The 23098-nt window shown below is 42.2% G+C and overlaps 1 protein-coding gene across 4 annotated transcripts; it reads right to left on the bottom strand.

The window, feature by feature from the left end:
- Positions 1 to 436: 436 nt before the first annotated feature.
- On the bottom strand, positions 437 to 22824 carry morc2 (MORC family CW-type zinc finger 2). Of its 4 annotated transcripts, none has more exons than XM_083645166.1 (29): positions 22683 to 22824; positions 21926 to 22111; positions 16779 to 16832; positions 16614 to 16648; positions 16445 to 16513; positions 16193 to 16283; positions 15974 to 16082; positions 15544 to 15703; positions 15298 to 15409; positions 13580 to 13633; positions 12910 to 13035; positions 12730 to 12809; positions 12533 to 12615; positions 12110 to 12195; positions 9883 to 10023; positions 9642 to 9796; positions 8143 to 8271; positions 7943 to 8048; positions 7689 to 7821; positions 7514 to 7600; positions 6798 to 7019; positions 6388 to 6636; positions 5141 to 5269; positions 4749 to 4806; positions 4479 to 4617; positions 3780 to 3947; positions 3034 to 3127; positions 1715 to 1903; positions 437 to 1505 (listed from the first exon to the last, which is right to left on the bottom strand). In XM_083645166.1, the coding sequence occupies exons 2-29, from the start codon at positions 21991 to 21993 to the stop codon at positions 1437 to 1439; spliced, it is 3195 nt and encodes a 1064-aa protein (XP_083501292.1). In that variant the 5' UTR covers positions 21994 to 22111; positions 22683 to 22824; the 3' UTR covers positions 437 to 1436. The 4 variants fall into 4 exon arrangements, with proteins under 4 accessions (XP_083501292.1, XP_083501293.1, XP_083501295.1 ...); XM_083645167.1 differs by having other exon boundaries at positions 22692 to 22823; XM_083645169.1 differs by lacking the exon at positions 5141 to 5269.
- Between the last annotated feature and the right edge of the window lie 274 nt (positions 22825 to 23098).

Raw genomic sequence — 23098 nt, 5'->3', positions numbered from 1 at the left:
GGAGGATGGATTTGACTAGTTTTTGCAATACATAGGCTACCGTAACAGCTTTTACAGACCCCCCCCCACACACACACACACACACACACACACACACACACAAAAACATGGGCACAGCTGTAGGTATGATGCATTCCATATTTCTTGTTTTCTAGTCAGCAGATAGTAACCATACTGCCCCCGGTCCATGGGGCCAAAGATAATAGAAAGAGCATTTGCCATTATAACTATTATTAATTGATGTAGTACGTTAATTACAACGGCTGGATAAAGCGGACTGGAATTTTCAAAATAAAAGCATTAATTCAAACTAGATTAAAAAAAAAATACTGTCACTGAATAATATACATACCGTACCTTGGGAAATGTTATATTGCATTGTTGACAGCTGTTGCCATTTCTGGAAGTGCAATAATTACAAGGATGCATGCCTCAGTCGTTATTGAAGCCGGTTTATTGTTGTAAAGATTTGTCAAAAAATACAGCATTCTTTGTTCCAATCAGAACAAAAAGACTGAAAACATGCACCCTTTAATAAAACATTTCCATGACATGTTAAAAATCTGTTTAAAGGAGGAAACACAGGCACTGAATATTTTCTTACACAAAACCTTTGCGTTTAACTGAAGTATGTTCTTTTTTGTTTCTCAAAATAAACAGAAAACAGTCATAGTATAATGGTAGGAGGGATTTAAGAAAATAAGCATACTGATAAAACCCAGTAAGTAGTTCCTGCTTGTGGGTGTCACCGCACCCAACAGCAGGGTAGGTAGGTAAACCTGGTCGCCTCTGTAGGTCCAGGATGTAGGAGCGTGATGAGCAACACTGACAAGTGTTTTCCTTTGATGCACAAAAAGAAAACTGAATGTTTCAATACAGGCCAGAGTGGAGAAGATATCCTGTTGAGTTGAACAGGTCTTGAATTACTTATTGGTGTGTCAAAAGGGGGAATAAATGTATCATCCAGACCAGAGTATGTCAAAGCATTAGTTGATGACATAAAGGGAGCAGAAACTGTATTAATCCTACACAAGTTATTTCAATGAACAATCATAGGATGGCTTAAACATAGATTAACATACAGTACACAAGCAGGTATATAAAAAAAGGACTAAAAAGGAAACCACAGGCCAAAAGGCCAACAAAGTAGGACCACCAGATAACCTGCCCAAACTAAAGGAGCATGCTGGTGCCAACTAAAACACCGAAACAAAAAGGCCAAAATTAAGATAATGTGATGCAACAACTTGGAAGGGTTGAACTTGAGAATATCCTCAGAGCCTAAGCAAGTAGAAAGCACTCTGCATGTCCAGAACAGAAGCAAGAACCAAGGATGAATCTTTAGGCTAGAATGAAGAGCTGTCCAGTCAGTCAGTTTGTGTGCAAGTGACAGTATCCTTGTCCCACTCTTTCTTTAGTTGACTTCGCGGTCTTCTTTAATCGCCCTTGGTGAGAAGGTCCTCTATGTAGGCATCTAGCTCGTCATCTGTGTTTATGTCAATGTCCTGAAAGTGTTGAAATAAACAAACATGTTTATAAGCAATACACATGCAAAGTACTGTACAGTAATTACATCCAGCACGTATTTACAGTAATAACATATTTGCTAAAAAGACAAAATTTATTAAGTATATTTTGCCCCACTTTCTAGAGACTTTCTGTTCAGTGGCTTATCAATAATGTGGAGTATAAAACAATAAGCAGCCAGCTTTACCTCCTGTACTTTCTGCAGAAGTGCTACAATGTTGGTTCGTAATTTCTGTAGTTTCTCCTCTCCCTCCTTCAGTTTATTCTCAAGGTTTTTGCTATTCTCCTCCACAGCTCTGTTCTTGGCATCAGCTCTGCTCTGGTACGAGTTACACAACGACTGGAGACCCAATTCATAACTCTTGAAATACTCTTTCTAAATGGGGAGAATCACAAGAATACATTGACAGTCATTATGAACACACAAAACACATGCACACAGATCTGAAAATGTCTTCGCTCCGGGAACGGAGTTGGCAGAGAGATCATGTTTTCACTACGTTTTAACTTTCTACACACACTGGCCAAAAGGATGTGTGACAATGGGCGTGGTCACTCATAAAAAGGGGCCTAACTTCCAAATGGATTCACATAACTGTAGCCCAGTGGAGCTGATGTTGCGGGGCAGTTGGTCTGGCCCAGGGAAGGGGAGGGGGATGTCTTGGTTGGTCGCATTGAGGCCAATGGGGAAGTATTACAAGTGCAATTCCTCGAATGGCTACTTGCGGCTGGCTCCAAAAGGGAGTCAACCCCATGTTAAAATAAATGCTCAACTTTATAGCAGAAACTAGAAGTGCACTCGGAGAGTGCATGCTTCCGCCTAGGCCAATACTCCATTCTGATATCATTATGCAAATTTAGTGAGTCAGATCAGAACCCTGACCCACCCAACTAAGAGTCAGAAGTTACGGAATGGGCCTTTAAAAGCAGCTTTAAAGCTGCAGTTTCACTCAACAAAATGATATTTTTTGGGGAGTAAAACTTGATAAAAAAAATTATATATATATATATATATATATATATATATATATATATATATATATATATATATATATATATATGCTGCGTCCTGGTCACTGCGGTCTGTGGCTAAGTGGGATGCTATAGTGCCTTCTAGTTTCAATGTGTAACACGTTGGGACACAATCTATGGCTGAATCCAAATGTCCACCCTCCGGGTTGTGGACTTCAGTCGTACTTATCGTGACATTATATAAGCAGCTGACAGAGGTCTTTATCTCTATACAACATATAGGCTATACACACATTCCAATACAGAAATGTTTGTAAATAAAGACCGGACTATGATTAAATTGGGTTTTTCTTACGCCGCCAAGTCTGCAAGTGCAGTGAAGTCCGGACATTTGGATTCAGCTTGTGTCACAGGCAGATACAGATTATCTTTAAGATTTTGATTACTTAAAGTGCAAAACTACATTTTCATCTATCAATTTTAGCTAAACTGAGTTGAGGACCAATCCATAAAATCATCCAATATCTGTCTTACCAAAGGAAAAGCCACCAACTCCTCAGCTGTCATGCTGTTGACGTCATCCTTTGGAATCCGGAAATCAGGAGGGAAGAAGTACTTCAGCATTGTCCTGGAAAGATAAAGCACACAATTCACCATAATCACCTCAAGAAACCCCAAACTTTTTTTTGCTGTGCTTTTTTTTTATGTAATAGTTGTATGAGTATTGTACTTGAGACCAGAGACAATTTTCTGGCCACAACCAGACTCTATATTGTCTAATACATTAAGATCTTATGAATATTCATCCTCAACTGACTGAAACGATATGATTCCGCCCCTGACAATCCTAATTTAACACTGATTAAATATTAGGGGTGGGGGGGATTATTGTGATTTTTTTTATTTCCCAATTTTTGAATCAATCTTTTTATACCCGAATCAATAATTAAAAATAAATATGTAAATAAATAAATGATATATATTGTTACGTTATATTATTTGTGCTACGGACGCTTCATATGCATGTCAATTCACACACCTGTGTACATTGTATATTTTATGTACCACTTTTATATGCAGTATAGCAATGATGCTGCTGAAATAAATCTCAGAAAGACTGATGTGATCTTATTGTTTTTGGAAATATGACTCGTATACAGTCTCTAGAAGTGTATGATTAAAAAAAATCCCAAGGTCTACTGTTAAAAAAAGCAAACAAAAATCAAAAAAAATTGTAATATCGAATCGCAATACTTGTAGAATCGCAATAGGCAGCTTACCTCATCATGGTGACCATGCTATCAGTCACCTCTCGACTAGTTCCTGGTTGAGTAGTGTCTGGTTCCATGGGGGCAGGCCCCTTCTCCGTCTCCTGCTGGGTGTCAGGGGTCTGAGTGATCGGAGACGGTGGCCGCATCAATCGAACATCATCACTACCCTTGAATACCCTTTACAGACACAGACACACACATTTAAGAGAAATAAATCTAGGGCAGCGATTCCTAACCTGTGAGCCGCGGCCCTCTGATGGTCCGCGGAGGTATTGCAAGTAGGCCGCCAAATCATGGGAGGTGGGGGGTGAGGTTGGGGTGTTATATTAAAACACATTTTAAAAGAAACTTGTTGGACAGCTCCTTGAAAACTAACAATGAAAATGCTGCAACATGTTTCAGATGCTGTGTTAGTGACTGCAACATGTTTCAGATGCTGTGTTAGTGACTGCAACATGTTTCAGATGCTGTGTTAGTGACTGTGGAACATGTTTCAGATGCTGTGTTAGTGACTGTGGAACATGTTTCAGATGCTGTGTTAGTAACTGTGGAAAATAACAAGTGCTCTGAGCATGCATTATTTGGCCTCAGTATTTTTTATGGGGTCGGAGGTGGGCCCTGAGTTGGAAAAGGTTGTGAACCGCTGATCTAGGACATGATGGCAAAATGTGCTGAGTGCACAAACACCAAGAACACATATACGCATACCAGCGGTCTTTTGGCGTGTTTCTGGGTACGTAGTCAAACTTCACTTTCCAGCGAACACTCTGCTTATTGGTCTCTACAGCAATGACTTTGCCTGTGAACCACTCCTTATTCACCCGTACTTCCACCAGCACTCCCTTATCTGCAGGGGGGGAAATAAAACAAAACAACTGCTCAAATTCCTCCTCACGGCAGCCTCATGGTTCTTTTTCCCCTCCAAAGTTCAGCAGCGACTCATCACCTGTGCTTGAAGCTACCTGTCCCTTGTCTCACCTTTCTGAGCGTTCTTAGCATCATTCTCTGGTTCCTTCTCTGGAGCCTTCTCAGGTGCCTGCAAACACAACACAGTCAACACCACCGCAGCCAGAAAAAGATATTATTCCTTTTTGGGGGGATGAGTAGTAGGGTCAATCAAGTAGTAGAGAGATCAAAGACCAAGGGTGGTCTCTAGTAGTTGGGTGAGAATGACATGCTTCGTACAAGAGAGTTGTTAGAGAAGGACACGACTGCGTCTATTCACAGAGAAGATAACCAGAAGAGACTGTGGAAAACCGTACACCCAGATCAGAGAAGAGAGAAAAACATTGTAGTATTGAGAAGTTGCGTGAGCCGAGGCAGATCAGCTCCATTTCAAGTTAGTAGAGAGCGCGACAGGGTAAATCTACCTTGGCCATAGCTTGGCCTTGCTGTTGCATGGGGGTGGCTTTGGGGACAGAGAAGGGAGTGGTCGGGGGCTGCCGTGTAGTAGGAGTAGTAGTTAGGCCTTTCTTCTCAGGTTGTGGAGGTGTGGCGACCTGCAAGGTCAACAGCACAGAGGCGTTCTGATTGGAGCTGCAGTAACCTACTTAAAGAGACCTCTGGCCACGTAAGTACCAACCTGTAGCCACCTTTGCATCTTTGTAGCCAGTTATTACTGGTGATGAAGGGCCATAAAGATGGCTGCTATCTGGATTTCAGGTCATTCGGTCCTTACAGTTGCATTCCACAATTCACCACACTGATTCACAAAATCAACGTTAACTTTTGGATGGTTCATGGTTTGCACAGTTGATAATACAGGGTCTATGCAGCAATCCTCAAGTTAAATTCAAGACTTTTTCAAGGCCCTTCCAATAAATTTCAAGACCCCATCGCCACTTCGAGCTGTAACCGATTACATCAACGACACACCTTCAACTAACACAATTACTATACATTTTGAGTTTGAGATTGCAAAACTAAACGGTCTTAGTTTGCCATAACTTCTATGCAGTGTATCAATACAACAGAATTCAGATAGGCTGGGAAGGAATCAAGCTGAAGAGAATAAATTGTGTGACTAACCCAAAGGCAAGGTAAACCTTGCCTTTAAACTAAAAAAAAAAGTATATTTAGAACAATAACATGCTCGCTCACTCACACATGTACACAACAGTGTTTCCCTGAGGATTTGGAGAGATCATGGTGGATAGACCCTGGACCCTCTTGAAAGAAAATTTTGTACATTTTAAAGTAAGATGCATCAATCTGGTGCACTCTGAGAGCAAAATGAAGAGGTTGAATTGAAATTAATATATGTGGCAGTCAAACTCTATTGTGGCATGAGAAACACTGATCAACTGTCATTGATACAATGCTACAATTCCTCAGAAAGAGACCTGTGGCGTCATAGTTTCAATGTTGATGCACACACACAGCCTCTGTCTGTGTGCTGGTTACTACATCTACCATTTTTGAAGGTGTTGTAGTAGTAGTGGTAAGATGCACATTTGGAACGGGCAAACCCTTGTCACTGCTGATTTAATTCAACCAGAACCTCCTCTTGTATGTCCCAGTCTCTGTTTAGCTCTGAACCTTTCTACTGTCTCAATAAAGAATGTTTAATGCCATGGATCATCCACTATCAATTTTGAACTATTGTGTGTGTGTATACCTCTGCCAACTTCCCACGTTTGGGAGGTAGGACCTTCTCCACAACTTTCGCACGGTTAGGAGCTGCTGCAGCCATCTTGGATTTCTTAGTCTGTGGTTCTTCCTCTTCACTCTCCTGCTCACTGTCATCTTCATCTTCCTCCTCCTCCTCCTCCTCATCTTCATCCTCTTCCTCACTGTCCTCTGGCTCTACAATTCTCTTGCGTTGGTTAGCAGGTGCTGATTTGGCAGGCAATGCTTTGGCTGGTGTCTATGGAGGGAGGGATCAGACATCACTGGTTATGCAACCAAATACCACTGACAAATAGGACCGCACTAGACAGACATGTGCAACCATATTAACAACTTTCTGCAACGATTCCTGACATTGCAGTACCGACAGAATATATGGCCATAAATCCTATAACTTACCCGTGAGCCGCGGGTGGGTGGGGGGGTTTTGACAGGAGCTTTGGGTGCAGGCTTTGCTGCAGGCGATGCAGGCTTTGCTGCAGGTCTGCCTCTGGATGGCGGAGGCGGAGGGGCAGGCGTTCGGGTGGGCCGTTGAGGAGCGGAACGAGTTGGAGGGGCACTCGGGGCATTTTTGAGGTGTAATGGAAGAGGCGGGGAGCGGGGGCGTGAGGACCTGGTTGCCTAGGGGGTCAAAGAGAGAAACGGAAAGTCAGACTATTGTCGTTATGACCAAATCAAATAGGAACCAATTCTTCATCTCAATGGAGACTATTTCGGTGCTAAATAACTACTTTCCTGAGATCTCAAAATGTGTTTACAGTCTGCTTATTAAGTTGTTTGTGGAAAAAGTCGGCTGGCCTGGTGCATCACAATGATGACATATCCTGCCCACAGAAACAACATGGCTCTTTGACGTGTTTTTAATGTTTTTTGTTTTTTACACACACAAAACGCCATGACTACTGGGACATGGCTTCATTGGGCATCGACTACAAGGAGGGGATGCAAACAAAAACATTGTCGATTTTGTTATTTTCATAGGATTGGTTGATGGTAAGAAATGCATTAAAAACACCAGCATTATCCTGTAAGAAAGGATTTTTTTTTAAGTATTTGAAAATGGCCCAGGTCTAGAAAGAGCACACTATAATAAGTGCAGGCTGGAGCGTGTGTACCTGAGAGGAGCTCTCTGTGGTTGGTTTCATGCTGACCTCCAGAGGTAGCTTCTTCAAATCTGCCGCAGATTTGATGGTGGTGGTTTTCTGAGAGAAGGGAATATAGTCTTTACATACTCATGTATGTCTGTAGGAGAGAGAGAGAGAGATAGAACAGAGAGAGAGAGAGATGTACCTGCAGACTCGTTAGTTTATCCTGCTGCTGTTTGATTTTCTCTGTCAGCTCTTTCTGTTTGTCTTCAGCTGTCTTGGTGTCTTTCTTCAGGACACCACATGGGAAGTTATGTTTTTGTTCAGGAGCATCACACCTAAAACACAACATGAACATATCACATAATAAATAGATCTGCATAAGTGATACAGATAATTCAACCCATGCTGACTGGCAGAAATGGAGACAAATCCATCAAAACTGTGTTGTGTGCGCACCTGTCCTGCGTGCCATCAGGGTTCATCAGACACACCCAGCTGTCTGGATAACGTTTATCCACTGCATCCATCTGGAAGGGCAGCGTTCTCCACTTCAAACATTTATCTAAGGAAAGAGGGCAGAAACGGAGGGTGGGTGTAAGTCTGCTGAGGTGAGTACCTGTGATTGTGTGTTTTGTGTACACAGATCTGTATCTTACCACACTGTATGGTAATAGGTATCTCCATGGCGCGACGTCTCCTATATCTCTGTTCTGATGAAGGGGGTGCAGACCAGTTGGCGGACAGGTAGCCAAACTCATCCCAGAACTTCACTATGCCCTTCTGAGCTGCATAATACACACACACATACATAGAATTTAATACAGCAACAGGCTAGTTATTCAAATAAAGGATAGTTATTCAATAAATGCCAGAAGTATTGGCATTTCTGCCCCAAGGAGTCCAACAAAAAATAATTATTGGTTATTTTTCATTACTAAATAATTGCTTTTTAAAAATATATTGTAAAAAAAATACATGACATTACGAACATTAGAATGTATTTTATATTTGAAATATAACTAAATGTTTCTGCAGCACCAACAGTAATTTAGCAGGGCCTACAATTCATTTTGCAAATATATATATATATATATATATATATATATATATATATATATATATATATTATATAGTTTCACTGTTACTTATTTTATAGTATTGCCCTAAATTCACCCAGTGAAAATATATCAATTGGTGCACATATACGTTTCTTATAGGATGATTGCTGTATTTGATCTTATCTGTGAGTTAGGAGCGAAATGTCAAAAAGGGTGGGGATTACAATTTCCCCCAGTCTACCCTACTATCCTTGTTATCGTCAGATGAAAACGTCAAAGCAGGCTCAGCCACTCTCGGTGGTGGCGATTATTCTGCATCATGGAAGTTTAATGTTACCTGACTTGTGTTAAATTAACCTAACGTTTGTCAATTAGCCTATAAACATCGCCCAGCTCTTTATTTTCTGTGGAGTGACACTTAAGTCTCGAGCGCCCTACGATAAATCATCAATTAACGTTAGTCTTGTATATCCAGACATATCGGTGTAGAAAGTGCACAACTTCATGTTTGTCTCGCAACGGTAATTGAGTAATTTAATCAAAAAATGCTTGTAACCGCTGCTGAAGATGAAGTAATGTTATAGATACATTAGTGATCGACTACAGATGTAAACTAGCATTTTGGCTAATTCTGGCATATTTACCGCAAAGTCCAATAATATGCATTGTCCCTGTCACATCACATCCCTAGTGTGCGTGCATACAGCTGCACTGCACTGCCCATGCAGGCAGCTCCGCCTTGGACATAGGTTAAATATTATTAGATATCGCTGTATATGTGTGCGGGATTTGTCCCGCATTAATTAATGCCAGATTTGTGGGAATTTAAATTATGCACAATACCCGCACCGAATTTTAGACCCTGTTACTGTAATGTAATGGCCACACAGAACAGTCAGCAGGCTGCAGCTGAGTCAACTGGCGAGAACATGCAGAGGACTAGGGTCTAAGACATAGGAGAGGATCTAGCAGAGGCAGGCAGATGGAAAACGGAACAGATAATTAACGTTTAACTGAAATCAGTCTGTTGACGGAGCTCTGCCACGGTACCTGTTGTGGAATCAACAGGGGAGATGCTGCAATGCAGAAAAACTCACCAATATTACTGTCCTTCCAGTACTGAGCTAGATGCTCCCCCATGGATTTCAGTAGATGTCGATACTCCTTAGCATCTGCAAAGTCCTGTTTGTTGTGTGTAGGCTCTAGCACTAGGTATGGCACATCCACTACTCCCACCACACCTCCACAGGCCCTGAAAAACAAAACAATCAATAAAAGAATTTCAACTGGTAGTTGTACCTTGCTGTGTTTGACTGTCTCTGTGTGCAAGTTACTCACGAGCCTCCCTCCAGCTGGGGCCCTGTCTTCTCATACATCTTGATGAGACGAGAGCAGTTGTACACAAACATCCCATCCAGGTCCCTCTGTCCTATGTTCACGCCAAATATAAAACTCAGCTCTTTGGGCTCCTTTAATGCTCTGAGGAGGGAGAAAGGAAAAGGAGATTGAGGACAAATTAACAGGAGCCAGGTCTGCTCAAAGGTTCTTCCCCGTTAAAGGCCTATTTTGCCTTACCGTTGTCACCAAGTGCATGCTCTTGTTGGGAAATTCTTTCAATTGCCACAAAATCGCCAGTACATGTGAGAATTGTTTCAATTGTTGCGTCTAAAATAAAGAGCCTGGTCTTCTACCTGCTCGATTTGTAAAGCGCCTTGCGATAACTCTGGTTATGATTTGGCGCTATATAAATATAAAATTGATTGATGTATTTTTGCTTGCTGCTAAGAAAAGATTAGCTTGCATATTGACAAGACATTAGAGTAAGGCTGTGTGTCAATATGGCGTCTATTCCTAAGCTCCGGCATCTTTTTTCAGTTGTTTCCAATGAGCAGAGAGCGTATGCGGGCGCCTACGGCCGTCTAGAGAAGGTGCGCTGCAACCAGCGTCTTTTTTCAGAGCGCTCTGGCTTTTTAGTGCTCCGGCTCCCAGCTGAAAATATCTGAACTTTTCAGAAAGACGCTGGTATCGGGCACTAGAGCTGCCGAAAATAATCGATTCAGAGATGCATCGCGATGCTTAATAGGACGATTCTGAATCGATTAACAAATATCAAAAATCGATTATTTAATTTTTTTTTATTTATTTTTTTATAATCAAATAAAATAGAATGTAAGTACATGCAGTTGTTTATTTTAATTATGGATCATAATACAATGCAATTCCAAATGCACTTATTTTAAAAGTAGCCACACAGTGAGAAAAAAGAAAGTGAGAAAAAATAAATCATGTATTGCGGAAAAAGTGATGCATCGATTTTATGCTGCCTACACACTAGAGGATTTTCAAATCTTAACCGATTTTAAAAACATGAGAGACCACAGACATAAGGACAATTTCATCAGATTTTAACATTAAAATCGCCTGAACGCACACACTAGACGATTCGGCCAGACTGCGAGACCACACACCAGCCGTTTGAAGTACCGACTCACAGCGATTCCAGCAACTAGACTGTAGGCTGTTTATATCCCACAAAACCGCAATTTTTTCCCACAGACAACAGCAGATGGCTCTCTAAACATGCACCGAGCGGCGGGTCCACTTCAAGCAGCGCGGACACCCTCGCAAAATGAGGGAAAACAACGTCCTGTCTGAGAGCTCATATTACAGCATATCTGCTCCCTTGAAGCAAACCGCTCCGCTCGGCACATGTTTGGAGAGCCATCCGCCGCTGTCCACCCTGTTTTAAGCTGTGAGGATGCTGGAGAGAGGAGCTACATGGCACTGCTGTTGCCACAACTCGTAGCGCAGCATTAACATCCGGGTATGACGCGTCGACGCGTCCCGGTCTGCTCGCTCTCATTGGCTATTGCAGGTTCCGTCGGGAGACAGCCATCGTAAATATCAAACATGTTTGATATGCCCGATTCGAGATCGGGCAGGCTCCGATTCAATCAATAATTTATTGACACCAGACACTTGACAATTATTTTGACAAAAAATCGGTTGAGACGAGCCTCGAATCGGGCCACGCCCCCCCGAGGGGAATCGGGCATTAAATCGGGCCTTTTATCCTCTAGTGTGTGGGAGGCATTAGATGCATCTCCGATGCATCGAGATGCATCGGAGATGCATCGTATAATCGAATCGAATCGAATCGTAGACTTGTATAATCGAATCGTATCGAATCGTGAGATCAGTGAAGATGCACAGCTCTATCGGGCGCTGCTTTTCATGTAACTAATATGGAGAAACTATGACAACAGAGACAGAAAGGCTCAATTGTGGGAGCAGATTGGTACGTGTGTTGTTAGCTTGTTGTTAGCTGTCAGCTATCAAGCTAACCACCGCTGCTGAGCTAACTTTATTTTCAACCTTCTTCCTTGCATATTGTGCGCTGGGATCAGCACTCCCCAGCGTACTTCTAGTGTTTAATAGGAATAGACGCCCAGTCGACACGGCCTCCATCTTCTCTGTTTGTATTTATACCATGAAAAAGAAAGGCAAGGCAATTCATGTGACTGGTACAGTTGTCTTTGGGGGTTTACAGTTTTGTCACTCATACCTCTGCTTGGTTTCCTGGATCTTCTTCTTCATGTCAGCATCCCGTCGGAGCATCATGGCTGCGTCCTGAGTTTTTCTCAGAATTGCCTGGAGAAAATAGTCAACAGAGGGGAGAAATTAAGAGATCAGTGAATAGAGGCATTGTAACACTTAAGAGGGTGAGTTATTTTTCATTTAGCCACATGCAAACAAAAAGGCAGCTGTTTGGGTAATGTGTAAAAAGTGAAAATGCTTGTTAAAATGGTTAAAATCTAGGTGTACGTTTTTGAGTTACTACAGATTAAGGTTGGGGTTAAGGTAGGAGTACAATTATCAGGTGTTGGTGCCAGTTTTGGTTTTACATCTTGACCACATACTAACAATATATTTTTTAGCATAGACTTGGTTATGATAGTGTGATGCACCAAAAAACCGTTTGGATTACCCGCGACTCTTTTGACAGGTCATCTCCTAATTTGATCTCCAAAGCCACTCGCTTACTGTCCGCCTCGCGTGCTTTCTCCTCCGCTGAATAAAAATGCACACAAAATCATTAAGTCAGTTAATAAGACAGCCACAGCTAGGTCAAACTGCAATGCCAAGCGTGAATGAAATAAATACATTCGGCTAAACTGGACTCACCAATCTTGGCAAGATGATCTGCCTTCTTCACTTCCTGTTCAGCCCGAGTTTTGAAGCGAGTCGATGTGTATTTATAAACCCTATTGACAAACCACAAACACACATGGACACCTGTTCCCTGGAATAAGGTAGTTACAGACACAGTACAATTGTGTTTGCTTGTGCATATTAACGCCCTACCTTGGTTTATAAAGACAGCAGGACAGTCTCTTGGTCCTGACTTTGTGTCCCTGGATGAAGATCCTCATGCGTGGATCAATGTACAACACAGCTGCATACGCTCGGAACGACCTCCTCTCTGGTTTCCTGTGGGAGGGGAAATGACGCACCCATCGCCACACACACAACCCCGGGATGAAATAAAAAAAAAATAAAGTAAAAAATCTGACTGGATTTCTTTCCCCCCACCGGGCCAAATCATATTCCCCATCTCAATTTCGTAAAACAAGTTCCAAGTAAGAAAATTAAATAAAACAAAATAAAAATGGGGGGGGGATGCCATGGATGGTGCAGTGTCTGGTGTAGATTTGGTGTTTGGTTGGCGTGGCTGCTCTTTCCTGTCTCTCTGACCCCGACTCCCTCCATCTCTTGTTGCTATGATACTGATAGAATGGGCATTAACTTTAAAAGGTGATCACACAAAATACCACCCATAATATTTATTATACAATGGACTGGCTGTCCATTAAGATTGGCTGGAGGGATGTTGGTCATTTCAGATAACCACATGGCTCTAACATAGCTCCTTATCACAAGGATGCAAGTTAGTAGATGGGCATCACTTTTATGGCATCAACAACATCTTTACCAAAACCAGGAATACACTTGGCTTTGTTACACATTGAGTCACCTGAACTCTACTGGTATGTCTTCTCCAATCTGTGAGTCCTGCCTCCATTTGGCTCTGTTAAACAGATCAGTGCATGAATTCAGAAGTCACACGACTGATGGATGTATCTATAGGATACTTTTTAAATGACAATATTCAGTTTAACCAAAGATAATATATGATAGGCTGCACCACTGCAAATTATTTATCTAAAGCTAATATTTAGTTGCAGTTAATGAAACAATAGATAGCTACATCTTCCTTAACTTTCCATACCCTGCTAGGTAGCAATAGTTACACTAGGCGATAGTAATTTCACTTACGATGGCTCGTGTGAAAATGAGTTAAAACTAGTTACAGGTCCAAACAGCGCCACATTGAGCTGCTCTACTCAAAATGTGAACCACAGTTACGAGCGGCTCGATGGTCAGCCCAGTCCATCCCTGAATGCAGGTGCCCCCAGCCCTGGGATTTACAGAAAACTCCAGATGCGCTATATTCTCTAAAACAGGGGTTTTCAAAGTCCGAGACTGTGAGCCTCCCCTCAGATGCTGACACTTGGAGAAAGCCCCCCTCCACCAATCAAGATGTTTTTTATCCCATTGCCACTCAATAATTGAGCCAGAATAGCTGGTATTGCTGTTGACATACTTAAACTACAACAAATAAAAAAGGTCTGTCTGAAGGCATGTATTTGTAAAATTCCCCCAAACTACTGTATCTCTGAACTACTGCATCTCTTTTAACCAAATCACACACATTTAGGCTATTCTACTGTATGTGACCTCCTTTTGATAACTTATGTAATAAGTAATGCAATATTTTTTCACTGCCATTCACTGAGCCTCCCCTCTCCTGAAACAGTTTGGAGCGCCCCTGGGGAGGCCCGCCTCCCACTTTGAAAACTCCTGCTCTAAAATGATTTAATATCAATAATAAATGGCTTGGGGATTTTTCGATTTTTTTCTCCACATGCGGCTCTGATGCATGTGGAGTTGCCAGCCACTTCTTTTCACCTTCCCAGGAGGTGCTAGTGCAGTGAACAGGACACATACCCTTGTCCCGACGCCTGACCAAGCCAGAGGTAACACGGGGCGCGAACCTGCAGCCCTTGTGTTGGTGGTGAGGGACCGCTACACCACCCGGGCGTCGCGGCTTACACATTTCTTTATGAGGTTAAATGATATATCTTAGTGCCATGAAGAGGGATGAAATGGGGGTGGCAGTTTTACAAAGGGGATGGTTTTTGACAATTGTTATTTCAAGGGGGGTGGCATCCCATTAAGCTTGCGAGGCAGCTGGACTCGCGAGAACGAGATCACACAAGAAATCCACTTGTCATGTTGCCAGATATGCTTTGACTCAACTCCACGTCCGAGGAAGGAGGCGGCGGTCCTAAGTGGTTTAAGTTAGTCTGTGATAGACGGTGAGAGACAAATGGCTCGTCCAATCACCTGCCAAGGATTTTTTGAAAGTGCCTTCCTCTTTTTAACTGATTTCCAAGATCGAGTTCCTAGATGGTTCGGTAAAAATAAAAAATGGCAGCGTCAGGTTAGCATCCCCTAACAACCCGGACTACGGGCGACGGAGAACTTTAATGCCTGACTGACAACCTCTGATGAGGACAATCAACGATATGATTAATAAAAACAATTCCCATCGATGTGGGTTAGTGATCTCATAGTTAACAGATTATATTAAGCAAGTAATTTGGAGCAGAGAATCAAACAAATACATACACTCCTTCAGCAGGTGTCCCAGCCATCAATATGTCCTGGTGATCAGTCTCTACATCCAGCTCAGGTTCTCTGTTGTCCATCAACTTCAGATTATAGATGATCACCAGAGTACCTTTTCACAAAAAGAAGTCCGCAAAAATTTTGGAATAGTAAGCATGAACTTGTTCAATTGATGATATCTCATCTTGTAATGAAACTCTTGATATGGAGAACACACATGAAACAAGTCCACATGCACACACTTACCACTGCTACTTTCTATTTTGTTGAACTGCTCCATCAGCTGCTGTTCATTTTTAAAGGGTGAATACTTGAAGATGAGCTCTGTCTCTGTGGCGTACTTCTCCGGGTCAGTGGCTACCGGCTCCTTGGTCTTCCGATCCCAGGTGGGGAGGGGCACTATCACCTGAAGACCGAAGACCAAACAACATAAAAATAGAAGTTCATAGATGTCTGAAAAACACTGATGAGTCCCGCCAAAATCAGGCTAATTCCCAGTCTGGAGTAAGAACTGTGCCCTTGGTGTAACTTATAAACAATGGGCAGCCTGATGCAGCTTATAGCAAGCTCATTCACAATCATGAAGGAGATAGAAGGGGCAACATAGTAATCCATAAGGCAGTAATAAACAGGACATCTTCCGTTGTACAACTCTAATCTAATCCTCGTCTCTGACCTCATCCAGTCCCTCCTCTTCGTGGAATGTCCTTGAGAGGAAAAGGCAAGTCAGGGTGTCTCCCTTTTTTGTGAACAACATGAAGTCTTTCCCGATACGCATAGAGCCCCTGTGGAAATACAAACATACGTGTGCGTGTTTCAATTATTTCTGAAGACGATCAAACTAAGTATATCCACACAGTTCCAGAATCACTTGGGAATTCAGCTCGGGTCTTACGATTTCAATCCATTTCCATATTGGCCGATCTGAGAGGACTCGGCCAACCGCTTGTTAGACTTTCCAAACTGAATCACGTGGGTTGCCTCATCTAACAGAGAGAAAAGGTGTTCACTTAGTACCAATGTTTCCACAAAGTACATTTATGACCAGAAAACTTAAATGGACCAACATGAAACACCATTAATCATTCGATCAATCAACTAATCACAAGCATGTTTGTAACTGTAACTATGGCAGAGTGGCACTCACAAGGGTCCATTCCTGTGCCGTCGTCGAGAAAACAGAGCATATAGCCGCCCCGCAGTTCTGGTCTCTTTTCTGTCAGCCAAACAGGGGTGGTGAACATGCGTTAGGACAGGACTGTAAATATGTATGTACTTCAGTGTGTTACTGGGTGTGAGTGAGGTGTGGTGTGCACCTGTGTAGATGTCTATTCGCGTGGCATTGGCATCTCTGTGAAAGAAAGAAATCAATTGTGAGACTTTCTACTTAAGACAAGAGAGGAATAACGCTATTATCAGGTTTCTCAAACCACATTATCTTGTAAATAATCAGTGGCTCTGTTTCAAATCATTATGGGTACCTGGAATTGTCCACAAGCTCCGCCAAGGCTCCAAATAGGAACTCGTGGGTTGTCCTGAAAACAGACAGCCAATCGTTTTCATTCAAGTTACTTCACTATCGAAAAGGATTCATTCTGGGCTCAAAGTGCAAACTGGTAAAGGACTGAGATTCTACTAGTGATAAGAGATACTTGGTGACAGGATCTAAAACCCATGTATTAAGTGTTGTGTAGGTGTTAATTATGTATTTAACTTGGCATTTAACCAGGAAGGCACCTGAGGGTTGTGCATCAATGCAAATCTGGAAAAATTACAGTAGGGAAGGAATAAAAAACAGGCTTTCAAATACAGTAACTTTGTAATAAATTTAGCTAGATTAACTGCTTCTAACACCACTGGATTCTCACGTCATCCCTGAAGCCATAAATTGGTTTGCTGTGCAGATTCTGGAATTGCAGAAAATGATCATCGCCATTTGAGAGATTTGACATAAGGATATGGCTGGGCAATATGGTTGAGATCAATATCACGATAATCATAAAGATTTTTCTCCATATTATCAATAAATATCACGATATGGTTCATCATGTATGCAAAATCATGTTAAAATATCGCCGCAAGCAGCAATGGCAGGGGTTCAAGCCTTGCGCAAATTGAACACCTAATAGTCCTTGACGCAAATTTTGTAGAGCACGTTCAGGTGAACATGTGGAAAAAAAGTTGCTTGAAAATTGGAGAAACAGCCTGGGAGTTACAAACGGGTGTGAAGTTAGGGCATATTTTGTGTTAGGCCTCGCCCACTTTTTAAATCTGCGGTGCCCCCTTTTGGTCAAATTGCGAAATAGCATGTCAGAAATGCCATTCCAGATGAGGCTGAGAAGTTTGCAACCGATTATGCGAATGGACTTGATTTACAGCTATTACATGCTTACACCATAGACCCCGCCCAATTTCACCAATGATGACAAAACGTCTGATCTTGACTAGGACATCCTCCTTGATATATCTGCCAAGTTTCGCGATCATTGGACAAACAGGTGCGGAGTTACGGCCTTTTTTGTGTTAAGCCACGCCCATTTCTGGCGTTTATGGCGCCCCCTTTTGGTTGAATTGCACAAAATTTGACACACATGGTCTGGGATGGTCTCCGAAGATCGCCAACAAGTTTTGTGAAGATTCGTTAATCGGTCATGAAGTTATGACAGTTTAGCTGAGAGGCCACACCCTCTCACAAAACGATGAATAACTCCGAAACGAAAGTAGATTTAAAAAATCCAACATTCAGGATTGTAGAACTTGCTCCATAGATGCTTCCTGGCGATTTTGGTGGAAATCGGTCAAACGGTCTAGGAGGAGATGTCAAAAATGTGTTTTCCAAACTTTTCAAAATATCTCAAAAATTTTCCAGGCGGACCTTGAGGGTCCTTGAGGCAAATTTGTAGAGCAGATTCACCTGAACATGTAAAAAAAATCAGACAAAGGGTGTGGAAGTTATGGCCTTTAAGGTAAAACCTCTAATTATAGCGCCACCTTCAGGCCGATTCGAAAAATATTCCTTGAGCAGAAATTAGCACCCAATATCTATCTTTGTGCCAAATTTCAGGTCTCTGCCATTTACCAACTCAGGAATTTGCGTCGAGGCAGATGAACAACGACAAGGACAAGGACAACCAGAATAATAAACCAGCACAAAAACAATAGGGTTTCAGCCCCTTCGGGGCTTGAACCAAACCAGCACAAAAACAATAGGAACAGTTCGTCCTGACTGCTGACAATCAATTTGGTTTCAAACCTAAACATGGCACAGATTAGTGCTGCACGATTAATCAAATCGCAATCGCAATCGCGATGTCAGCACGTGCGATTGCATAACCGCAAAAGTGTGCGATTATTTTATTTTTTTCACGTCTTTTTGAGTGTGTGTGACACACACACACACTGTGTGTGAGAGCCTCCTTTAAACTAACGTTACACGCGACGCAGCAAACACACGTTTCTCAGCCATCACACTGGGCATCAATACTAGCGGGAGACTTCTCCCATGCACTCCCGCAAATAAGTAATGTTATGTGCAGCAAGGTACATATTATCTACAGAGAGGGCGAGAGAGAACATCCATGATCGCTAACAGCAAGCTATGCTAATAACTAGCTAGCCGTTCGTTCAGAAACGCATGTAAACAGCCGTGTGATCAGTGAGAACGTCAGTAAAATAAGGAGAGAGCTGCAGGTGCTTATGCAGAACTAGTGCGCGATTAAGTACACAGTGGGGATGACCCGCTGTGATGAAGAATATAACGAGATTAACAAGGTTGATAGCAAAACACTGTCGCAGCTGCCAGCACTGGCAGCATCACCTCCAGGCTAGCTAACTAGCCTGTCACATGACGCCTTCATGGTCCCCTCGTTAAAAGTCTGCAGATGCACGTTCTCACCTCTCTCTCTCAAGAAGCGTCACGTGAGTGTGGCGTTTAAGGCCATCTGTCGCTACAAAATAAATAAACGGGGTGTATCATTCATTAGTATTGCTGGACAGACATGTAACTAACTTTGCAACTTTGCTGAGCCATCTTCTATGTGCTGTAACACAGTGCAGTTTCTATTTGACTGGTGTTTCTTTTTTACATGTTTGGGACAGGCAAATGTCTCAAAATGTTTTATTTTTTTGTAAAGATAATTTAATTTCAAATTGTTTTATTTTTTTAGTTTTAATATATTTTAAATTGTAACATATTTCATGTATTTTAGTCTGTGATATGTGAAACCGTGGTATTTTTGTCCAAGGTTATCATACCGTCAAAAACTCATGCCGGCACATCCCTAGATACCTAGTGGCAGTGGTGGCCCAACGGTTAGAGAAGCGAGCTTCAATCCCCGGGACCGGCAGGATAAATCTGGGTGGGGAAAGTGAAAAGGCAGCGCTTGCCCCTCCCTCATTACCACCACTGAGGTGCCCTTGAGCAAGGCCTTAACCCCAACTGCTCCAGTGGAGCTGATCAGTGGCCAGCAGATCAGACTGTGGTTGTACTGGTCAGCTTCCAGGTATGAATGTGTGTGTGAATGTGAACAGGGCACTCCTGAAAAAGAGAGCATTGCTCTCAGTGAGACTCCCCCTGTATAAATAAAGGTAAAAAAAAAACTCTTGTTTATTATATCGCAATCACAATCGCAATCGCAATATTGTCCACCCTAATCGCTAATCGCACCTTTTCCCCAAATCGTGCAGCACTAGCACAGATATGTGTATTTTTGCTTTAAGAGATTTTAGATTTGTATAACAGACATAATTCCACAATGTTTGTGTTTTATTGATGCCTCTAAGGCCTTTGATCGTGTAAACCATGGAAAATTATTTTATAAATTGCAAAGCAAAGGGGTTCCCACATCGCTTGTAAGAATCCTAGTTTTTTGGTATTCACACCAGTCAGTGTATGTGAAATGGGGTGATTCTACATCTGCTCCATTCAATGTATGCAATGGAGTAAAACAGGGGAGCATTTTATCTCCCTTTCTCTATAATATTTACATGGACGAGTTTTCCAATCGGCTAAACAGTTGCAGAACAGGCTGCATGGTTGGTGATACCATTATAAACGACCTGATGTACGCAGATGATCTGGTTATCCTGTGTCCATATAGTGCTGGTCTTCAACAGTTACTAAGAGTATGCTCTCAATATGGCTCTGACTTTGATATTAAATTTAATGGGAAAAAGAGTAATGTTATGATAGTCAGAAGCAAGGAAGATAATAAATTGTCATTCCCCGCCTTCTCTCTCTCTGGCACTGTCCTCAAAACATGTGAAGAGGTTAAATATTTAGGACATTATCTAACTGATGACCTGTCTGATGATAGGGACATTCAAAGACAATACGGAATGATGTACGCACAGGCTAATATGTTGAAACGTAAATTTAGTATGTGCTCATTGTCTGTGAAGATCACTCTTTTTAAAACTTTTTGCACCCCATGAGATGATGAGATTTTGATATGATTTTGTCCAGAATTCCATGACTATCTGTATTGTAGGTAGGTAGATAACAGTCAAACTATGACCTAAACGTTATTCTATATTCTCTAAGAAGAAGTTAACACAATGGGAGAATGTAGAATAATTACTGCAAATGCTCAAGTTTAGCAATTCATCAACTTGCTGGGGCCTCCCTCAAAGACCCCTGGTGGTCCCCAGACCCCCCATTGAGAACCACTGCTCTACTAGGCTTTGTTAATCTGTGAAATGATAATACTGGTTGTATGGATAATCACGAACATCAACAATATTAAGATGGTTGATGTGTAGATTGATCTAGGTTTGGTTTATTCACAGCAGTATAAGAGGTGTTTGTTTGGGTGTACAACGTGTGATTATCTGTAAACATTTGAGCTCATGTGGTGAATGCAAAATTAAAGCTCTGTAAGCCTAGCAAAAAGGTTTGCAAGAATGAGTTGGTATATGGCATGCTTTACCTATGCCTTTTGGTCTTCCATGATTGAAATTCAGTCTAAGACTACACTTCAATCATTTTAACAATCTTTATTGAATCGGAATAGACAGTTTGAGTATGGCGTATGACTCCATGATGTGACGCTCCTCTTGCTATGAGAGAGGGGGGCGTCAGTGCTGTATGAGATAGAAAATCCCCCGGGATTATCTATCCTATATGTCACTGACGTCCCCCTCTCTCATCTCAAGAGGAGCGTCATCATATCATGGAGCCATACGCCACACTTAAACTGGTTATTTGTTCAATAAAGCTTGTTAAAACTTCCTACGAGTCTCTCATGATTGAAGTGTGGTCTTTGACTGAATTTCAATCATGGAAGACCAACCTCTACAGCATAGTTTAGAGCACCCCATGCGTACATGCCGCTCGTCATTCAGGGTCTGTAACTCCTTAGTGACATCACTGATGACATCTCAATTGCTTGAGTGACATCACTGATGACATCACAATTGCTCGAGTGACATCACTGGTGACATCACAATTGCTCGAGTGACATCACAACTGCCCCTTCTCCATTTCCCAATATCCAATCAGCTAAGGACATCTGTCTCTCCTGATCTGCTGAGCCAATCACCTAAGCGGCTGTCCATTAGATTGTTCTACAGTGAAAATGCTGTATAATCCACGTCCATAGGCATGTATTGTAGGTTAACTGGTACTTACGAGTTTGTGTGCAGGTACTCAAAAGTGAGCTGTGCCCTGTTGAGGCTGCTGTAGTTTGAGAAGGCCATAGCCACTCTACTACTATTTGCTGCCCTCTTCCTGGTCTTGTCTTTGGCCTCTTCTTAACCCACCAAACTCTACTCCAGAGCTTTCATCCTAAACCACAACAACCGACTAATTGAGGCGCTGAAAAACAGTAGAGGGAAGAAAACTACACGTTAAGGTTTCTCTCTGATAATTCTGTTGAAAGAGCCTGGAACGTTACCTGATTCCATGAACACGTTAAATTAACATAGCATTGCCTATAATAATAACAACAATGTGACTGCTGCTCTGTTCCCAACAAGGCCCAGTAAACACCCACTTCCTTCCATCCAGTAAACTCACGTGGGAAGCCTGCCTGCCTGCCCTGAGATCCTTTCAATTTTGGTATTTTTGGTATTATTAACGTTAGACAATGTTTTTCTATTTTCCACAGAATATTGGGCAGCCAATGTTGCTAGGGAGTAACGTTAATTCACAATACTGTGATCACAGAGCATAACAGGATACAAAACTATTAACGTTACTTAACGACTCGTCTGTCTAGCCTAACTTAACGTTACATCTATCTAACATTAGCGGTTATACCAATAAGTAACTTAGCAACGTAGCTAGCATAACCTCGCTAGCGTCTCGTATAGGACAACGTAAGGTTAGCTTGCTAGCTAGCGACTGTAGCATGCAACGATAGCCATGTCAAATTGATTTCACCAACTTTGCAAACCGTTTGAATATGAGGGCGGCTTTGGGGTGGCTTCGCGTTAATGCAATAATCCGTCCGAGGAGAGTTTGTAACGTAATGTTTCCTTTTTCAACAACATGAGACAATCCGCCGCAGGCCGCGCGGAAAGCAGTCGGGTTCCTTCCTTGCCTGACTGTCTCTCGCGCACACAGACGCCAATGAGAAAACCCGCCTATATTTTTCGATACGCAGCCTATAGGAAAGCGATCTGTGAGTAATGTTAACGCTGATTGGAGGAGGAATCCTGCAATTTAAGGACGAGGTGGTGTCAAAAGTAGTAGCGCTACAATGTTGGGGAACATGCTGGAGATTTCATGAGAACCTCATCTGAAGTTGTTTAGCAGTTGATCAGTAGGCCTACTCACCTGTGCTTGTTAGGTGGGCGGCGG

Source organism: Poromitra crassiceps (genome assembly GCF_964638095.1).
Source record: "Poromitra crassiceps genome assembly, chromosome: 10".
NCBI classification, from domain to species: domain Eukaryota; kingdom Metazoa; phylum Chordata; class Actinopteri; order Beryciformes; family Melamphaidae; genus Poromitra; species Poromitra crassiceps.
Note: the sequence above shows the minus strand (reverse complement) of the source record. Positions and strands in the feature narration are given on the sequence as shown.